General features: G+C 42.6%; 1 protein-coding gene across 3 annotated transcripts in view; it reads left to right on the plus strand.

Annotated features, from left to right (window-relative positions):
- The window catches only part of LOC114668372 (ubiquitin-like modifier-activating enzyme 1), a 310112-nt gene that overhangs the window by 91956 nt on the left and 197288 nt on the right, over window positions 1-20868 (plus strand). For all 3 annotated transcript variants that reach the window (XM_028824087.2, XM_028824088.2, XM_028824089.2), the window contains 2 exons: window positions 3738-3830; window positions 8689-8880. In XM_028824087.2, coding sequence (XP_028679920.2) covers window positions 3738-3830; window positions 8689-8880 — 285 coding nt within the window. The remainder of the gene's footprint in view (window positions 1-3737; window positions 3831-8688; window positions 8881-20868) is intronic.

Consider the following 20868-nt stretch of genomic DNA (forward strand, 5'->3'; position numbering starts at 1 on the left):
AGCAACTGAGATTACGTATTTATGATATTTTAGATAGATAGCTATAAAAGGATCTGTATCATAGATGGATAGATTGTTTAATTTTTTTTAGTTTTACCTAATAAATACATCCATCCAACCAGCTATATCCTAACACAGGGTCACGGGGGTCTGCTGGATCCAATCCCAGCCAACACAGGGCGCAAGGCAGGAACAAATTCCCGGGCAGTGCGCCAGCCTACCGTAGGGCACACACACACATACACCAAGCACACACTAGGGACAATTAAGGATCGCCAATGCACCTAACCTGCATGTCTTTGGACTGTGGGAGGAAACCCATGCAGACACGGGGAGAACATGCAAACTTCACGCATGGAGGACCCAGGAAGCAAACCCAGGTCTCCTTACCATTAAAATAAAAACATATCACCAGGTTTAGTTTTTACCCAGTTTGCAGACTCTGGGCACTTTTGTCACACTAGCAATACACTTTAGAAGAGACACTGGCAGCTCAGTAACTGTCTGATGTTAGCATCTCTTCATTTTCAAACGACCACAAGCTATTTGTCAACATGCTATAGATTTTATATTAAAGGGGCCAAAGCAGGTAATGTAGCAGAGCTGGCATTCTGTGACATGGAGACTGACACTCTTGTAGAATAACTCGCTGCCTCTGTGGATTGATGACTCCCAAGACGTGGAACAAGCCATTCTTGTCACAACATTTTCTCGTGTTCTTAGAAATCTTTAGAAATGTTTAAGAAACAGAACCCCACATCTTCACCTTTTTTGCTTTTGCAACTGAAAGTGTTAATTAATGCAAGACGATACCTGTACGGTATATGGCAGCGCAGAGCCCAAGGCCTGCTCAGATAAGATCTGGAGACAACAGCAATAGGCAGCTGTCCTGGAGGCTCACGTGTGAGCGTTTAATATGGTTTGGGGTTTATTGAATCTTTTTTCTTTGTAACAAATTCAGTAGTGGACTTGACACGATCAACTGCCAGACAGTGTGCAGAGAAGGCTAACAGAAATTAGGTTTAGGGTTAGGGAAGGCTAACAGAATATCAGGTTATATGGCGTCTTGATGTGTGGAATACAAGTCACAGGAGGCTCTGCTCAAGCTTTATAACACACTGGTGAGGCCTCTTCTGGAGTCCTGTGTGCAGTTTTGGGTCTCTAAGCTACAAAAAGGACATAACAGCACTAGAGAAAGTCCAAAGAAGAGCAACTAGGCTGATTTCCAGCCAGGGCTACAGGGGATGAGTTATGAGGAAAGATTAAAAGAGCTGAGCCTTTACAGTTTAAGGTGAAGAAGATTAACAGGTGACATGATTGAAGTGTATAAAATTATGAAGGGAATTAGTCCAGTGGATCGAGATGGTGACTTTAAAATGAGTTCATCAAGAACACAGGGACACATTTGGAAACTCGTTAAGGGGAAATTCCACACAAACCTTAGGAAGTTTTTCTTTACACAGAGAACCACAGACACATGGAGTAAGAGACCAAGTAGTGTGGTAGACAGCAGGGCTTTAGGACTTTCAGAACTTTATTTGTTGTTATATTAGAAGAATTAATTGGACAGGACTGGCGAGCTCTGTTGGGCTAAATGGCCTGTTCTCGTCCAGATTGTTCTCATGTTCTAATGTTCTAACTCTTTAAAGTAGAAGTACACTCTATAAAAATACATTGAATTGAACCTGTAGTTACCATATGTGGATTGGAAACTTTAGATTAGTCTGATATGAGTGGCTGAGTGTGCCTTGCACTGGCCTCCAGTGGCGGTTTCTGAGCTTCAGTGCTGCATGGTGTGTTCCAGTTCCTTGTTATCCTAATGTTGGGTTAAGTCAGTTGAGTAAATGGATGAATGGATGGGTTGGTAGGTTCAGAATGTATTTCCCATAAGTAGTTCAGTCATCTAAGTTGTTGGTTTTTTTCAACCCCTCGGTTGTGGGCTGCCACCGGTGGGTCATAAGTTACTATTGTTTATATTAGTAGTGGGACGCAAAGTGGGCTGTGGTGGGTCAATCCCCCTCCCACTCTAATGTTGAAGTTTAATTCACTAACTGTGACTGCCGCTCTAATGATTTGTGCTTGATTCACCAAGAGGAACACCCAAATTATAAATTCTGATATCTGCCTCAGCTTTTTATGATATATGATGCCATAATATTTACAAATATTTCACCGTTTTGTTTTGTATATGGATGACAATGTTTTGTGAGCTCGTTGCTATGATGCGGGTCCCAGTTGTTGAGGCCTGGTCACGCGGGTCGTGGTGTCTGACATCACCACTGATGTTTATTTCCCATCCAAGTTTACAGATATTCCCTTAAAAGGTTTCAAGTGCGATTTTGTTTATTTTCTCTCTAGTTGTGGACATTTTTATTTTTTCAGGATGATTTTGGTTTGCTTATAGTGTTATCTGAGTTTCGGCTATGAACTTTGCATGCATTTCGACCACGTCTTATTCTCCTACACCTCATTACCTTAATATTTCAGGGACTCTCTCCTTGGTCCCATCCAGTGTTGCCTTCTGGCATGAGTTAAAGGACGGACGGACGGACAGACGTCTAATGGGGCGCTAACCTTATAGGATGATTGTTTTCACATGTACGAAGCACAGTGTAATTCTTACTTGTTTCTGCTAGTTAACATGCAGCACTTCACCACTCTGTGTCCCCAAGTGTTATATTTTCGGCCAGTCTTCTTCCCCAGGTTGGGACTCACATCCATGTGTTGAGCTCTTTTGTTCCCCATTGAGTCATTTATTTATCCGAATGTTACTTTTGTTAACTGTCTGTTGTATCTTCCTAGCCTGTGTTATGTTCCATGTGTTTTTGCAGGGGCCACCTCCCAGTCACCGCCAGGAGGGTCTCCCACAGCTCCTGGTGGTTCATTGAGAATGCATCGCACATTGCATGTCTAACAGGGAAAAATACAACGTGGCCTCGCGAAGTCCAACGTTTTCCTAAAAGCGGAGCTCCATCGCGTGCTCGTGTCAGCGGGGGTGCAGCTTAAACACAAGCAGGCAGACACAGACAGCACCTATTTGACTTGACGTTATTTTTTCCGAATACAAATAAATGTCAAAACATTCATACATAATAAATATTCGTAAATATCCATTATTTGTGCTTATCCGAATACCGTATTTGGATTTGGCTCCACCCCTACATTACAGGGTAAGGCAAAACGTTTAATCTGCACCTAAACCAGATCAAGAATGTCACATTAAACTGAACTATAACTCACGTTCAGGTTCTTCACTTGCAAATACGTTACGTTACGTTAAATTCACCGTTCTTAGAAAAATGAGCTTCTTCAATGAATGCGCTCTTTTGAACTAGTTAGTGCACAACACTGTTATTAACTATATCAAAATGAAGACTAAACAAATTATGAATGTCAGGAGGGGATTCACGAGCCCAACAACCAGTATGACGAAGTAATCAAATCCAAAAAAGCAATAAGAAGGTCTTCAAGAGCAGCTGATGTGTGATCTCAAAGCACAGCACGTCAAGCTAATAACGTTCAAGTGGCCTGTCGTCCTTCTAATGCATGTACTGTATAACCAACTCTAGTTCTCTTTAGACATAACTTGCAATTTAAATATTTTTGATTTTAGTTTGTTTAGTTCAAACAATAGGCAGCAGGGTTAGGGAGCTTTTTAAAAATTGTTAAACTTGTCACCAGAATTGAAAAGGCCCTCGACCTGACTGCTTGTATTATTTTCTGATTTTTTTTTCCAGGATGATGACACTAACCTGCATGTAGACTTTATTGTTGCTGCCTCCAACCTCCGAGCTGAAAATTACTACATTCCCCCCGCCGACCGCCACAAGGTGAGACCAACTGTCCGTCATTTACTGGAGACAGCAATTCATGGAACAAAGACAAAAGAGCAAATGGAGTGACTCAGGGGTGCAAATCCTTCTCTGCCATGTTGGCTAGTCACTGCATTTAACCTCAGGGCAACACTAAAGCAGCCTAAATCCTCACGACTGGGATGGGCTTGGGAGTCCATTGTCTTCGGCTGGTCACCTTCTCTGAGCAAATCCCACCCAGTCACCCCCCCTCGCACTCCTTTGTATGGCAAACACACACCTCGGGTGATTACAGGGTTAAGCCAGGCCTGAAGCCTTCAGGCAGCAGCGGTATGGCGTCTTGTTTGGAGGAGAGCGGCACTGGCCTCCGGTTTCCACCTTGTCATATGCCAGTTTGAGTGGGGGGGGGGGGGGGGGGGGAGAATTCCAGGAAAGATCCTGCTCCTCTCTCTCTCTCTATAGAAGCTACTTCTTTAATGTTGAATCTGCTGTGCCTGCCCAAGCTTGCCTTCGTAAAGTCAGATACGCCACATTCCACGTACAGTATGGCTTCCAGGTGCAAGCGTTACTCAGCTTGTGGTTTTGATTTGATTTTTTTTTTAAATTTTTATTACTATTATTATTATATTTCATTATTAGGGTCACTGAGTTGCACGGACGAGTTTCATCATGTAAACTGTTCCCTAAAGCTACAATATTTTATAATTGAACTCCTTTTTTTTTCTATAGAAGACGTGCAAGTCTCGTTTCACCATTGAAGTAATCAAGTTAAAAGGGAAAATGGCACGAGAATAAAGCGTAGTGGAAAATCCTAAAAAGTCTGCAGCTGTCCTGTGGACGGCTCAAAGGACACCCATGGATGTCAAGGACATGTTAGGGTGTCAGCAGGGTCACCGCTTTTATTCCTAACCCCAATAATATTAAAAAAAAAGAACACTTAATGGCAGTTAAACAGAAACATAAAGCAGCTCTCCATGACTTTTCTTTTTAAGGGTAGTGGCTCGATCAAGTGGGTCTTCCTCAGTGGTTCCGTTCTGGTAGGTCCGAAATGAGACACCATTCTCTGGGGTGTCCACTGTTTTGTAGGACTCTGGCTGGAAGAGGTGGAGTCATCTGCTATCACTTGGAAATTTCCTCACCATTGTGAATAAAAACAGAGATGACAGTGTTGGCAACAGCGCCCCCTCTCTCCCTGGGGTAGTAACACTTAATTCTGATAAACTTGGAAGGTGACCCTCCGACGTGACCCACAACTCAATAGCATGGTGACACTCGGGTTAGTGATGTTGCGTTCAAATCGCAGACTAGAGTTGGCGGCACATTCTCCCTGTATTGGTGCCCATTTCTCAGATCACACCAGGTTCCTCTCAAAGATCTTTAAAATGGCCTGGTGTGAGTGAGTTTGTGGATATTTGTGACTGGTGCCCCCCATACAGGCTCGGCCTCCCACTACCCTAAATTGGATTAAGCAGCATTGACAGTGGATCAGCATCGACCATAACTTACTCAGTAACACTGGACAACACGGTTTTTTTTTTAATTTCCTATCTTATAAAATTTTACCGATTATGATAGATAGCTTGAAGCTGAAGACAAACATTATTTCAGATGAGCTGCTTCACATAGGAATTTGTAGAAACATGAAATGAACATTTACTGAATTTAGCGTTTTTCATCGCTTGCTGATGCTGACGTGTTGCATTAGTTCAACGGAGCTCCAAATGACGTGATGCTTCTCAGATCACCAAACGCCATCCAGCATGCTTCAAGCATACAAAACCAAGACGTGCAAGATGATGGATTCATTTACTGCATTCACACTTGGACTTCATCCTGCTGATCTTGGCGCTGTCCGTGAGGAGTGCGGCGAAAGGTTCCACCAGGACTTGGCCGACTATTGTTGGACGCTGAAATAGATAGATAGATAGATAGATAGATAGATAGATAGATAGATAGATAGATAGATAGATAGATAGATAGATAGATAGATAGATAGATAGATAGATAGATACTTTATTAAACCCAAGCGGAAATTCACATACTCCAGCAGCAGCATACTGATACAATAAACAATATTAAAGATTGATAATAATGCAGGTAAAAAACAGACAATAACTTTGTATAATGTTAACGTTTACCCAAGCCCCCCCCCCCCCCCAGATGGAATTGAAGAATCGCATAGTTTGGGGGAGGAACGATCTCCTCAATCTGTCAGTGGAGCTGGACGGTGACAGCAGTCTGTCGCTGAAGCTGCTCCTCTGTCTGGAGATGATACTGTTTAGTGGATGCAGTGGATTCTCCATCATTGATAGGAGCCTGCTGAGCGCCCGTCGCTCTGCCACAGATGTTAAACTGTCCAGCTCCATGCCAACAATAGAGCCTGCCTTCCTCACCAGTTTGTCCAGACGTGAGGCATCTTTTTCTTAATGCTGCCTCCCCAGCACACCACCGCGTAGAAGAGGGCGCTCGCCACAACTGTCTAATAGAACATCTGCAGCATCTTATTGCAGATGTTGAAGGACTCCAGCCTTCTGAGGAAGTATAGTCGGCTCTGTACTTTCTTGCACAGAGCATCAGTATTGGCAGTCCAGTCTAATTTATCATCCAGCTGCACTCCCAGGTATTTATAGGTCTGCACCATCTGCACTGCATAAGAACAACAACAACGACATTTATTTCTATCGCACATTTTCATACAAGTGGTGTGGCTCAAAGTGCTTTACAGGACGAAGAAGGAAAAGTTTATATGAAACAAAAATAAGATTAGACAATACTAAGTAACAAAGTATGAAGTAAGTGCTGATGACCAGGAGGAAAGAAAAAACTCCAGATGGGCAGGAGACAAACAAACAAAAATCTGCAGGGGTTCCAAGGCCAAGAGACCACCCAGCCTCCACTGGACATTCTACCTCACAGTAATGATCTCAATCAGGCCTTATGGTTATCAGGCTTCATGTGGAAGAATTAAATGATGATGATGGTTATGTGGACCTCGGGCCTTCAATCCATCAATGTAGGGACTGCACGGTGCTTTGATCAGGTGGTGGTGGCCACCACAGAAAACTGGACAAAGAACAGCAGAGAATAGTAGGGATTGCGTAGCCTTCATGAAAATGATAATTCAATGCACATATAGCTTAACAAAATGTATGAGGATGCCATGCAGTTTTTTAAAATGCTCCACCACATTAGCCTGGTGAATTTCTATCGGTCAGCTGTTCCAGGTTTTAGGTGCATAACAGCACAAGGCTGCCTCACCACTTCTCAAGAAAACATCAGACGCAGGGTCAAAATGAAAATCGGCTGCAAAACATTTTGAGCTCAGAAGAACTAATACAATGTGTCAGCATCATTAAGTGAGGAAACACGCTACATTCAGTAAATCCTCTGAGTATACAGATCCTCTAAGTGAGAATTAGATTTTTTCCAATTTCAAATAGTATATAACATCAGTTACCCACTGACTTAAAAGAGGTGGGTTAGGATTCTTCCAGCTAAGCGAGATAAGTCTACGTGCTGTGGCAGACGGCCAGGGATCTTGCCCCACCGGGACGCCTGGATCAAGGAAGCCCTGGGAGAGGAGCAATATCTCCTCTGGACGCAAGAGGGCAGCCCCCCTGATTCCCATCAAGGGCCTCAACCCTGTGGGGGTCCGTGGCTCAACCAAGGGGCTGCCTGGATGGTTCCTGAGCCCTGGAGGACAGCACTTCCGCCACACAAGGAAGTGCTACCCGAATACCATCATCAAGCACCTGGAACACATCCGGGGCATGATAAAAGGGGCCGCCTCACTCCCTTCGAGGAGCCGGAGTCGGGAGGAGAAAGACGGAGCTTGTGAGAGAGGAGTGGAGGCAGACGAAGAGAGAAAGGACTGAGGAATAGTGTGAGCGTGGGAGGAATCAAGTGTAGATATTCATGTAAATAAACCCGTGTGTTTTGGACATTGGTGTCGTGTCTGTCTGTGGCCGGGATAGCTTTTGCAATGCTACTAGTGAAGTATTTACAGTTTGTTTGTCCTTCTCCACTTTAAGCCCCTCTGTGAGCCCACCAAACACAGCTATTAGTGGATTAGGAGGAATTGTGACACCAAGGCTAACTGATAGGCGTTTAAAGATTTGGGTTCAATATGATGTTAATTTGGTGCAGGCCGAAAACATGAGGCACCCAGTGAGGTTGGAGCTCGATTGCAATGTTCACAAGTTAGTAGTCAAAACTCTAGCAGCTGCATTCTGCCCCGGCTGCGTCATCCAGGACACCCTGACATACAGGCCATTACAATAATCCAAACGAGATGTGACTAAAGCCTGAATGAGCTTTTGTAGGTCATTAAATGACAAAAATGGCTTGACTTTATTGATTAAAAACTTTCTACTAAAAACACTTTCTACCACAGCATTGATCTGTTTGAATCCAAGATCACCCCAAGCTTTAAGTCCCGGACAAGTGGACCCAAAGTGCTTGTTGTCCCTCACTCGCCACTGTGACCATCTCAGTCAGTTACAAATTACTAGGTGGACAGTTTAGAGTCGATATGAACTCCAGGGTTTGACCCCTGACAGAGACATCATTCCAGCACCTATTCCTTCCCTGATCCCCTAGCCCAGACGTCATGATATATGAGACCTTACTCTACTGTTTTTGTCCTCGTGTGATCCCCAGACAGTAAGCATTTATTGTTCTTGAAATTATTATTGTAATACTTGCCCTATGTTGCATTTTCCTCGTAACCAAAGGGGACCCCATTGCATCAGAATATTTCATTGCAGCCACTTCAGTTTTAGCCGGCAGTGAAGATGTTTGGTTTGTGCTTTACTCTCCGCAGCGTTCCATCTCAGCCAACATGTATCTCTCTCTCGTTTCTTTTTGCTTCCTTCAGAGTAAACTGATTGTCGGTAAAATAATCCCAGCTATTGCCACCACTACAGCGGCAGTCGTTGGTCTCGTGTGCCTGGAGCTGTACAAAGTCATTCAAGGCCATAAAGAGCTGAGCTTGTACCGCGACAGTTTCATCAATCTGGCGACAGCAGACTGTTTTCTGTTCCTTCCCAGCGCTGCACCGGTACACAAGGTAAGTAAGGAGTGTCGTAATCCCCCGCCTTAAACAACAACAAGTTAGTCGTTGGTTTGCAGATTCTACCCAACTGTTTACATTCCTTAAAGTGTAAAGCAGAATGAAGCACAATTGAACTTGTGAGTGACCCACCTATGCATCGATCGACCCTGAAGTTTGTCACATTTCATAATAACCTCACAAGTTACAAATATTTTGAAAAGCCGCAAGTTATTTGTGTAACTGTCATACTTTATTTTTTGTTTTCCTCAAATTGTAATTAATGTTTGAACTGGAAGTCAGAATTTTCGTGTTCCTAGATAGAATTTTCAAGTGGAACGCCCACTGCACAAGTCGGGTTTCCTTACCTGGAAACTCAGAGTTGGTCTGTCAAGATCCGAGTTTGTTCGACTTCGAGTGATGACGTCAATCCAAAATGGCGATGTACACCGCAAACGTTAGTGAAAACTTTAGTATTACAGTTTACTATTTATGAGCACGTCTGTCTATTTGAGTCTCATTAAATCAGTCGTACACGCAGCACTGTCCAACCTCGGTCACCGTGCTACTGTGTTGAGACACGTAAAAATATCACATAACGCGCTACTCAGTAGTCGTCTGTATTCCGAAAGAGCAAGCAGAGCAAAGGTTCTCCTACAGACATCCATATTGTTGTTCTGAACGTTTTAGTGGAAGGCGATCATTCCCAGCTGTAACAGCCGGTATATAAAATGCGTCAATATAAGATTTTCACTTCTGTCATTATCTTGGTTATTAAAAGCACAATAGCTGCTGTACTTGTGAAATACTACAAGACGTTAAGAGACACACAGCAGTGTGTTCAGTTTTAGACAAATTGCAGTCCGCAAAAGGAGACGTCTGTTTATATCAGAGAGACTGCTTAGGTTTAGGATAGAAAGTGTGTGGGGAAAAAATCATTTTACTACATGCATACTAAACCAAGAGGTCCATGTCTGACGAGAGCCTGAAAACAGCCTGGTTAAATATGCAAAATATCAGGATTGCATAACGTAAGACAACGTCTGATAATGATGCAAGTAAAGCACTCTTAAGAAGCTTGAAGAAAAGAGTAAAATTATACATATTGTGGTGGATGTGCCCCAGCCGGAACACTTCCATGATGGAAGGACCTGGGGAGGAACCTTGGACGGAGCATTACCTTCCGCGGAGCACTAGGTGGCAGCCCCCCTGGGCTCCATGGGAATTGGAGTTTGATACAGCCCTGTTGGAATTTGATATTCTTTGTGAATCCCCGAGAGGAAATGATCTTTTAGCAAGACCATTTGTGGGTTTGAGTGCAGAGGTGGCTATGGTACTGCACCCCCTGGAGCAATATTCAAGTTAAGGGGTTTGCTCAAGGGCCCAATACAGTAGAACCCAATATGGCAGTAATGAGATATGAACCATCAACTTTCCAGATACCAGAGCAGATCCTTTGCCATTCTACTCTATAGTGACTGGTGGACAGACACAAGAGAGAACTAGCAGAAATAGCTGGGGCACCAGCCAGACTACCCATGTGTCATTGTTGGCATTGCTAAAATGAAAAAAATAGTTTCAGCACTACAGCACTTACAAATAGTTGGGCAATGACCCAGTTTAGCCAATTCAGTCAAAGTGTGTCTGAGCTGTGGTGTAGGAAGCTCCGTCTCTTTCACAATTTGGTCTCAGAATGAGCAGCCATCCTTTGGGGTGGCCTGTTAATATATAATGCCTTGACTGGAAGGGGCGGAGCCTTCTCAGAGGTGAAGGCGGGGCATTAGGCATCATGCTGAGGCTTCCTGTCTGAACCACAGGACGGGAAAGATGCTGCAGCGCCCCTTCTTGTTGTGGGGTGGTACTGCTTACTTTGCCAGGGCCAGGACGAGGACCCACGTCACACATGTGTGATAATATATACATACACTATATGGACAAAAGTATTGGGATGCGTGACCATTATACCAACAGGGACTTGAATGGCGTTGCATTCCAATAGATAGACTTTAATATGGAGTTGTCCCGAAGTGCAGCTATAACAGCTTCCACTCTTCTTCGAAGGCTTTCCACAAGATTTTGGGGGTGTTTCTGTGGGAATTTATGCCCATTCATTCTGTAGGGCATTTATGAGGTCAGGCACCAATGCTGGGAAAAAAGGCCTGGCTCACAATCTCCATTCCAGTTCATCCCAAAGGTGTTAAATGGAGTTAATGACTGCTCAGCCCAGTCAAGTTCTTCCACACCAAACTCATCCAACCATATCTTTACTGATCTTGCTTTGTAGATAGATAGATAGATAGATACTTATCCCAAGGGGAAATTCACATACTCCAGCAGCAGCATATTTATAAAAAACAATATTAAATTAAAGAGTAATAACAATGCAGCTATAACAGACAATAACTTTGTATAATGTTAACGTTTACCCCCCCTGAGTGGAATTGAAGAGTCGCATAGTGTGGTGGAGGAACAATCTCCTCAGTCTGTCAGTGGAGCAGAAAAGTGACAGCAGTCTGTCGCTGAAGCTGCTCCTCTGTCTGGAGATGATCCTGTTCAGTGGATGCAGTGGATTCTCCATAATTGACAGGAGTCTGCTCAGCGCCCATCGCTCTGCCACAGATGTCAAACTGTCCAGCTCCGTGCCTACAATACAGCCTGTCTTCCTCACCAGTTTGTCCAGGCGTGAGGCGTCCCTCTTCTTTATGCTGCCTCCCCAGCACACCACGGCATAGAAGAGGGCGCTCGCCACAACTGTCTGATAGAACATCTGCAGCATCTTATTGTGCAATGGGCTGCAGTCATGCTGGAATAGAAAAGGACCTTACTCAAACTACTTCCACAAAGTTGGAAGCATAGCGTTGTCCAAAATATCTTGGTGTGATAAAGTATTAAGATTGCCCTTCACTGGAATTAAGTGGCCGAGCCCGTACCCTGAAAAACAACTCCACACCATTATCCCTCCTCCACTAAACTTCACAGTTGGCACAATGCAGTAAGGCAGGTAACATTCTCCCAGCATCTGCCAAACCCAGAGAAGTGTGATTTGTCAATCCACAGAACACATTTCTCCTGCTCCACAGTCCAGTGGCAGTGTGCTTTACACCATTCCATCTGCTTCTTGGCATTGGACTTGGTGATGTAAGGCTGGTATGCAGCTGCTCAGCCATGGAAACAGCATTTTTATGCTTATATTAAATGCCAGTGGAAGTTTGGAATTCTTCAGCTTCTTCAGCTATGGAATCAGCAGAGCATTGTCGACTTTTACGCACCATGCACCTTAGCTCTGTGACTTCATGTGGCCTTCTGCTTCATGGCCGAGTTGCTGTTGTTCCTAAATGTTTCCACTCTCCAATAATGCCGCTTACAGTTGACCGTAGAATATCCAGCAGGGATGAAATTTCACAAACCATTTTATTGCAAAGGTAGCATCCTGTCACAGAACCACGCTTGAAGTCACTAAGCTCTTCATGATGACTCATTTTGTTTCACAAATGTTTGTAAATGGAGACTGCATGACTATGTGTTTTGATTTTATACACCTGTAGCAATGGGTTGGATTGAAATACCTGAATTCAGTTATTAAGAGGTGCATCCCAATACTTTTGTCAATATAGTGTATGTTATGTAGTGCATATGACATTCCTAATGAGTGACAATGCACCTTTAATAATAATAATAATAAGTTACATTTTATTGAGCGCCTTTCACAAACCCAAGGTCGCTTTACATACAGAGTAAAAAAAATATTGCACAGATGACAGAAGTTTATACAAGAGGAAAGTTTTCAGTTGTGATTTAAAAGTTCAGAAACAGGAGCAATCTGGGAGAGACTGAGGAAGAGAGTTCCAGAGTTGAGGTGCTATAGCACTGAAGGACTTGCCTCCCAAGATGGAGAGTCTGGTGCATGGTACAGTAAGGAGATGACTGCCCGAGGACCTGAGAGAGCGACAAGGAGTGTAAGGAACTGAGTGAGGTAGAGGGGGGCAAAGGTCATGTAGGTCTTTGAAGGTGAGAACCAGAATCTTGAATTTAATCCTTGATGGAACCGGTAACCAGTGAAGCTGGGAGAGAACAGGGGAGATGTGAGCAAAACACTTGGTGTGGGTGAGGACTCTGGTTGCAGATACTGTTGCTTCTGTATCGATTTTGCAGGGAAGCCAATGAAGAGGGAATTACAGTAATCGATACGAGACATTATGAAACAACGAACCAGAGTTTGAGCATCAGACAAGGACAGAAATGGACGGAGGTGGGCAATGTTACGGAGATAATAGAATGAAATTTTGGAAAGAGACCTAATGTGTAACTCAAAGTTAAGTGATGAATCAAACAAAACACCAGGATTTCTGACAACAGGAGCAGGTTTGACAAGTGGACCTTCAACAGAAATAGAGAAAATGGACGCTGCCTTAGAAAGTTGGGATTTTGGACCTACCAGTAACACTTCAGTTTTATTGGCATTAAGTTTGAGAAAGTTATTTTCCATCCATAGCTTAAAATCAGTGATGCATTCCATGAGTGTGCTGGGAGGTGAATCTGTAGGAGAGTCTGTACTAAGATATAACTGGATATCATCTGCATAACAGTGGAAGTTAAGGCCATGTCTGCGAATAATCTGACCCAAAGGAAGGATATAAAGTAGAAAAAGTAACAGTTCAAGGACTGAACCCTGAGGGATCTTCAGTCTTGTGTGTGTTTTTTAAGGACGAGAGCTACATATTCAGTGTGGACAGCATGAGTCAGCATGGTTAGAGGCATGCGGCTGACAGACCTTGCCAGGGTGGTTGTGATAAGGGTCCTTGAAGTTGCTGCTTGGCATTGCCCCCTATTTTGCTTGGCCTTGACAACAGACAACAAATGAACATATTTGAAACATCACAAAATAGAGGAAAAGGGAAGAAAGTGAGTGCCTTTTGCTGGACTGGCACATCATCCAGCCCGTCTGTTATGCGCTATTGATGTATTTCTAAATCAGAACATACAGTAGCTTCCCGTTCATTTACGACGTACCACTTTCTTCATGTGAGGACTTCAGTGGTTGAAGTGGTTTCAACACGTGCCAAGCCCGATTCCCCACCTGATTAATATTTTATAATTAAAGAGCGTGCAGATGGCTGCAGGCTGTGCTTTGGTTTAAAGCGTGATGTGTGTTTGTTACAAATATCATGACTTACTCTATCCGAGTAGACGCATCCCCCCTGGCAGGCAGTTCATTAAACACCAAGAGTGGCTTAGAAGTCTGAAAAGGTTTACGTGTGTGCGTTCAATCAACTCGGCTAATTGATATTTATTTGTATTTTCAACTTGCTTAAGCACGATCACTTGATAGTTCAGTTGAATTCCTTTATAAAGTCATCCAATAAGTTGGAAATTGTTATCTTTAGTTTTCCTTGGAGTTTCTAGCTTCTTAAATTGAAATGGTGTGCGTAGTTTACATCAGTTGGAGGCACTGGGGGTTACAGAAACATTTGAAATTTGAGGCTAGGGTTTATTTATTGATTTATGTTTATTTTTACTTTTTTCTGTTATTTTTTAAGTATTATTTTTCATGTGTGTTTTTTTGCTTTGTACCCTCCCCCACCATAACTTATCATCTGTGGTGGGGGGCGGGGGAGTGAAAGCTTTAGATTTGTTAAAAAGTTTGATCTCCGTTTTCAACAGATCTCGATGTTTTAGGGTCCCCGATACAGACAACATCAATATCTCGATGATAGATGTGTGTCTGTCTATATGTCACAGTTTGTTGAGGACGGTCTAGATCTAAAATAGCTGGTCGGAAAAATCCCAAACTCGAAACGTAAACCTGTTATGAGAGGATGATGTTCGGATTAGTTTTTGAGCAAAATCATACAAGAGAAAGAGGCACTCGAGAGGAACCCTCAAGTACCGTTATTCTGCAATGAATTAGGAATTCTTCTCGTCAATTACTATTGTAATGATCTATTTTATAATCAGAAAGATCAGCATCGAAGTGGTAAATTCGAGGGTCTTTCAGATATAAACAGGAATTTATGAGTTACATTTTATTTATTGATTTTTTTTCCCCCAAGCCCATCCCCCGGCCTGCGCTACGCACCAGCCACTTCACATCTCTGCCGCTCGTGTTGTGAAGAGGGGGCCTGAACACACCCCAAGGAGACGCAGTTGCTTCTCCGAAATCCCCTCTGAAACAGTGATACAATGGGAAACAAATACTGTTTTATTTAAGCTCCTCTTTGCTCAATCAGCTGGTGGCTTGCTGCTGCCGTGCTGCGTCCTGTGTCCATATATTCAATCTCTTTTCACTTTTACCTTTTCGTCAGTATCGCATTGAATTTTGATTCCGTGTTTGGAATTACATTGTGATAACGCAATGTATAACTGCCCATGAGTGAATATCGTTTCTTTCTCTCTACAAGAAATGTGTCTGACAATAGCACTCATACAAATAGGAAATGATTGAACCGTGTGCATGGTTGAAATTTTCTCTTGCCGGATTTCACTTTCACCAAACATCAAATCTTTTAATTCTCGCAGATACGCCTCTTCATTGGGAAGAAACACTACTTTTTTTTCCACCCTGATGGCAACACGAATTAGACGATCTACTTGTCTCCGACTTTAAGTTTAAATCTGAACAATGTATTTGATCTCTTTTCGCTGTTCCGTTATTTCAACAAGTAATAATTTCCGTTTGTTTGCGATAATGCGATCTTTACTATCCTTTTTTTGAGACTTTCGAATTTTCGTACTTCCATTATCTCTAACCTGTTCTGCATGTGTACTGCGGCAATGTTTTTGTACCTCTTTACAACCTTCTTTGTCATCTACTCTTTATCTTTTATTTCCGGCCCCAGGCGTGGTTAAATCTCTTGGCACAAAGACTTGTTTTGTGGGCGTTTAAGTGTCTGTCTGAGAAAATCATGTCTGGTCTCCTTCCAAGATTTTTTTCTTCTAATAGAGAGACAATCAAACAACTTATACACTGTTTTTCTATATAGTCTCCTGCCATTACAATACACTTGTTCTAGTGCTCAGGAAGCTTCTTAATTCCCAAAGAGTAGAAGTCTTTTGACTGCATGTTGACCCGTTCTTGCACAGCGTCAATAACCTCCTCGTTTGACTTGAATTTCTTCCCTCTTAAAAATTTCTTAAGTGGGCTGAAGAGATGATAGTCCTTCTCTGAAAGACTTGCACCAATCATGCACTCTAGACTCAGATAGTGAGACAGACACTCACCACCAAACTGATTTTAAGTCTCGAATAAATCTGAGATGGAATGACTCCTTCATTTGTCAAAAATTGAATAATAATGCGCTGCGCAACACTACTGTGTACCTCCTGCTCCGACATGTTGATTACAACTGACAGGAAGGGGGGAAAGAGCAGCTAGCACTACTAACGACAACTTCAAACAAGCATGTGTTTGTCCAATGAGTCAGGTCTTCCTTGCACTCTTTATAATAACAGAGTATGAAAATTCCTGTTTATAACTGAACACCCCACGTAATTACTGAAATGTTAGAGAATAGTTTGGGTAACTTGGTTCCTAAGCCTACTGATGCTCATGTCCAAATTTTTTTGGTATTGTAAGTGTTTTCACAATAGCAAAAGAGTGTGAGCCTTCAAAAGACCCCCAGAATTAGGTCAATGTCCTCACTGGCCTGCCTAAAGGTAAGCCTCACCCTGGGCAGCTTGTCCCCTAAACTCAACTGGCAGGCTTTTCCAGATCACAAAAATGGAGACCAGGCTTTTAAAGTTCAAAATATACCAAAATGAGGAGTGAGAGGAAAGCTATGTAACCTTTGACTTGATTAATAAGTCCACAAAGAATATAAATATAAAAAATATTTATTTGAATATAATCAAAATAGAAGAGAAATAGCAAAAGGGAAGAAGAAAAAGACAAAAGGTTTGCCTAAAATGGGCAATTCACAACCAGCAAATCCTAATCCTAAATCCAGTAATCGTAAACCCAAGACAGGAACCAGAAAAATAATGCACTTCTCCAAATACTCACAATGAACCATAGTTAATCAGTGAAGGACTTGCTCTCCAGCTTTACGTACGATGGGGGGTGGACTCACAAATTTCTACAATTGTCATTGAAAAGTATATATTATAAAACTCACAACAATTTCCTTTTAGTCACCTTCAATCTCCTCTCCTTGACCTGTAATCCACGTCTCCCTGTGCTTTTCCCATTCCTGGTAACCCTTCCTGTACTCTCATCTTTTGTTACCTTGTCTAGTGCCTTGTCTTTTCGCCATGTGGTGGGTGCAGCAACACAGTGTACTGGTGCGTGCTCGCCAATCTGACCTGACCTAGCGACCCTGGCGCTTTTGCCAGGATTTCTTCCACAGCAGCAAATCGTCTTCCCTTCAATGTCTGTTTTAATTTCGGGAGCAAAAAAGAAGTCACAGGGTGCAAGATCTGGTGAAAAAGAAGGATATACGAAGCAACAACCACATTGATTATGGTCAAAAATGATTTGACAGAAGACAGAACGGTGTGTGGAGGTGAGCTGCCATGGTTCAAAATGTACTTTTGGGTGGGCCACTGTTCTGGGCATTTTTTTTTTCCTGATGCTTTCCAGTAGACACCTCAGCAGTTCAATAATGTCATTAATGGGGAACAAACTCTTTATGGAAAAGTCTGTCAATGTCGAAAAATGCGATCATTGTCAAAATCCATTTTGATGATTTACAGTAATAAAAAATGCCTACATCTCCTGTGCAATTGTAAAATAAACGGCAGAAATATGCACTCGAGCAACTCAACACGATGCCACTCAGTGGACTGATTCTCCAGGCTTGCAGGCATACGATATCTAGTGACACATCCGAGAACTTCACCTACTCCTGTGCTATTGACAGATTCCATTAAATTTTGCCCCCTGCTCCCCTTATATATAGGCTGAGGGCGGTCCTTCAGCCGTGACATCATTTAAGTGTAAAGGTACCAATACTTATAGCTACGTCTATATGTCATTAGTATTCTAGAAATTGTATCTCTCTATTATAATAAAAAAAATCCTGGGACGAGACGAGAGTTTCTCAGAGAGACACTTTCACGCCCCACGAGACGAGACTTTGTGCCAAGTGATTTAACCAGGCCTGGGGCCGGAAATAAAAGACAAAGAGAAGATGACAAAGTAGAACGTCTTAAAGAATTCAAAAATGTTGGCGCGATACAAATGCAGAGCAGGTTAGAGATAATGAAAGTACTAAAATTCGAAAGTCTGAAAAAAATGATAGTAAAGATCGCAATAGCGTAAACAAACAGAAATTATTACTCAGTGAAATAACGGAACAGCGAAAAGAGATCGAATATATTCTTCGGATTTAAACTTTAACTCGGAGACTTGTAGATCGTGTAATTCGTTTTGCCATCAGGGAAAAGAAGTGTTTTTTCCCAATGAAGAGGCGTATGTGCGAGAATTAAAAGATTTGTTGTTTGGTGAAAGTGAAATCCACATACGCGAGCGGCAGAGACACGAAGTGGCTGGCGTGTAGCGTAGGCCGGGTGGGGTAAAGCCCACTAGTTATAACAAAAAGACAAATTTCCCCCTGGAGTCACGTAAATCTATCTATCTATCTATCTATCTATCTATCTATCTATCTATCTATCTATCTATCTATCTATCTATCTATCTATCTATCTATCTATCTATCTATCTATCTATCTATCTATCTATCTATCTATCTATCTATCTATCATGATAGACATAATGGGTGGACTGGTGTCCAACTGAGGTGAATATGGTGCCTTACTTGGCCACGAAGCCATTATGGAAGAACAGGACAGATGGATGTTCCCCCTTGCCATATATAATAAGATATGTGATATGATATATCTTATATATGATGTATATGAAACGTGATATATAATGAATGGACTGGGGATACTGCTTACCAAGAACAGTTCCTACACCATGTGAAGAAATAATACCACACAAAACTGGGGAACTGTCCCCGTATAGTGTTGATGGATCAGACAGTCAACTGGCACTGATACACTGGTCAAAATGTACAAATTCTAAGTTGACAAAGAAAAAATGGTAGACGGAGTTTTTATATAGTCATGGCTGGAAGTATCACAGAGAGAGAGGAAATGAGGATGATGTCATCACTGGGGCAGGAGGTGAGGACATTGGAAAGGGACCGAAAATTAAGTCATCACGGGACGATGGATGAATCAGTGGTGGACGGATTGCCAAAGTGAGCTTATCTCCAGCCATTTTTCAGGAAGGCGTTCTTCGAACACAGAATTCAAGATATGGCGGACTTCGGATTTTCGGGTTTCCTGGTGAGGAAGAGAGAAAGGCATTAATACGCTGTTCCATACCCCTATCTCATGTTCTTTTGTGCTCCATCAGGCTTGTTGGCTGCCCCCTAATCGCGTGTGTGTGACACCCATTATAACAGGTGCCAGTGTTCCTCTGTTTTGACACACTGTAGTTTGGGACAGCAGCCCTGTTGGAGTTTCTGGATGCCAGCAGAGAGTGCTGCCCAGAGAGTTCTCCATTGTTTCCTTGAATAATAATTGTACAACATTTCAACAAAATGGGTGTACTAACAGCCGAAGTGTTTCATGAAGTGGAGAGGCAGAGAGATGTGACAACGGCTATAGGTGCCTTTTTGCATTTTCCAGTATGTACATACACATTTAAAAATGAAAGAACAATTAAATACAAAGCAGTAGGAGAGAGCAATATGAATCAACCTCCAGAGCAGTTCCAGCAAGAGTAACATTTTATTATGCATGTCACAAAAATGGAAAGGATTGCAGGATCCAATTTTCTTCTAATGAAGTTCATCTATACATTGAATGTCTGGGCCTCTTGAGTTAAGTGAGCAAATGTGCCGGCTGGTGTGAGAGAGGAAATGTCTGTTTGCGAGTTAATAACTTCCCCTCAAGCTGGCCCTAAATAACATGAGCATATTCAACTTTTAAACTCTTCTCTCTAGCGCTTTCAGTTGCTTGGCACAAAGCCACGTCTCAAGCTTCCCAGACGGGTCGTTGTACTTCAGCACCACGCCTGACCTCTCGCTTAGCCTTCAGTTCTGGCACCCATCAGCCACAGGAAACAGGCATTAAACTTTAGATTAAACACACATCGTCTTTATAAACTTGGCACTCAAGACGAGAGCCTGCTGTGGGAAGGCAGAGCAGCTACAGCAACTGATTGAGTTTAGATGAACCTCAAATCATCGTCATGCTGATGGAGCCTGCTTTTAATTCTCCTTGTTTTTGGAATTTGTCAGGCCCTCCTGAATAACAGTGACACCTGCTGGAAAAGTACAAGACTCTGACTGCCCAAAATAAATACCCTCAAGTGTAAAGAAAATCATTAGATGAACAATTCACTCACCCAAATTTAAAGAGAAGGGTGTCAATGACAGAAATACGCTGTCCTGGGCAGAGAGCCTGACATCACTCAGCCGCCTCCTGAAGTCTGGAAATGGAGAAGACGTTCACTTTTAACTTAGTGCTCCTTCAGTTTAATTTTTAATTCAGCATTTTTAATGGAGGGGTGGCACAGTAATGCAGTGGTAGTGCTGCTGCCTCACAGTATGTTCTCCCTGTGTCCATGTGGGTTCCCCCCACTGTCTGAAGACATGCATGACGCTGTGAATTTCCCATTGGGATTAATAAAGTATCTATCTATCTATCTATCTATCTATCTATCTATCTATCTATCTATCTATCTATCTATCTATCTATCTATCTATCTATCTATCTATCTATCTATCTATCTATCTATCTATCTATCTATCTATCTATCTATCTATCTAAATTGGCTGTGTGTGTACTGCCCTGTCTGGGGCTTGTTCCTGCCATGCGCCCTGTGTTAGCTGAGACACGCTATACCCCCTAGTGACCCTGGTCTGGATAAAGCGGGTTAGAAAGTGACATCACATTTTCAATGGAGTAATAAAGATTAAGTGTCTTATTATCCGTACCGATTTCTAGCAAGCTGTGGCTGAATTAAACTTGCATGCCCTGGGGCTTTGGCATTATTCA

This window comes from Erpetoichthys calabaricus, chromosome 18 (assembly GCF_900747795.2).
Source record: "Erpetoichthys calabaricus chromosome 18, fErpCal1.3, whole genome shotgun sequence".
NCBI classification, from domain to species: Eukaryota; Metazoa; Chordata; class Cladistia; order Polypteriformes; family Polypteridae; genus Erpetoichthys; species Erpetoichthys calabaricus.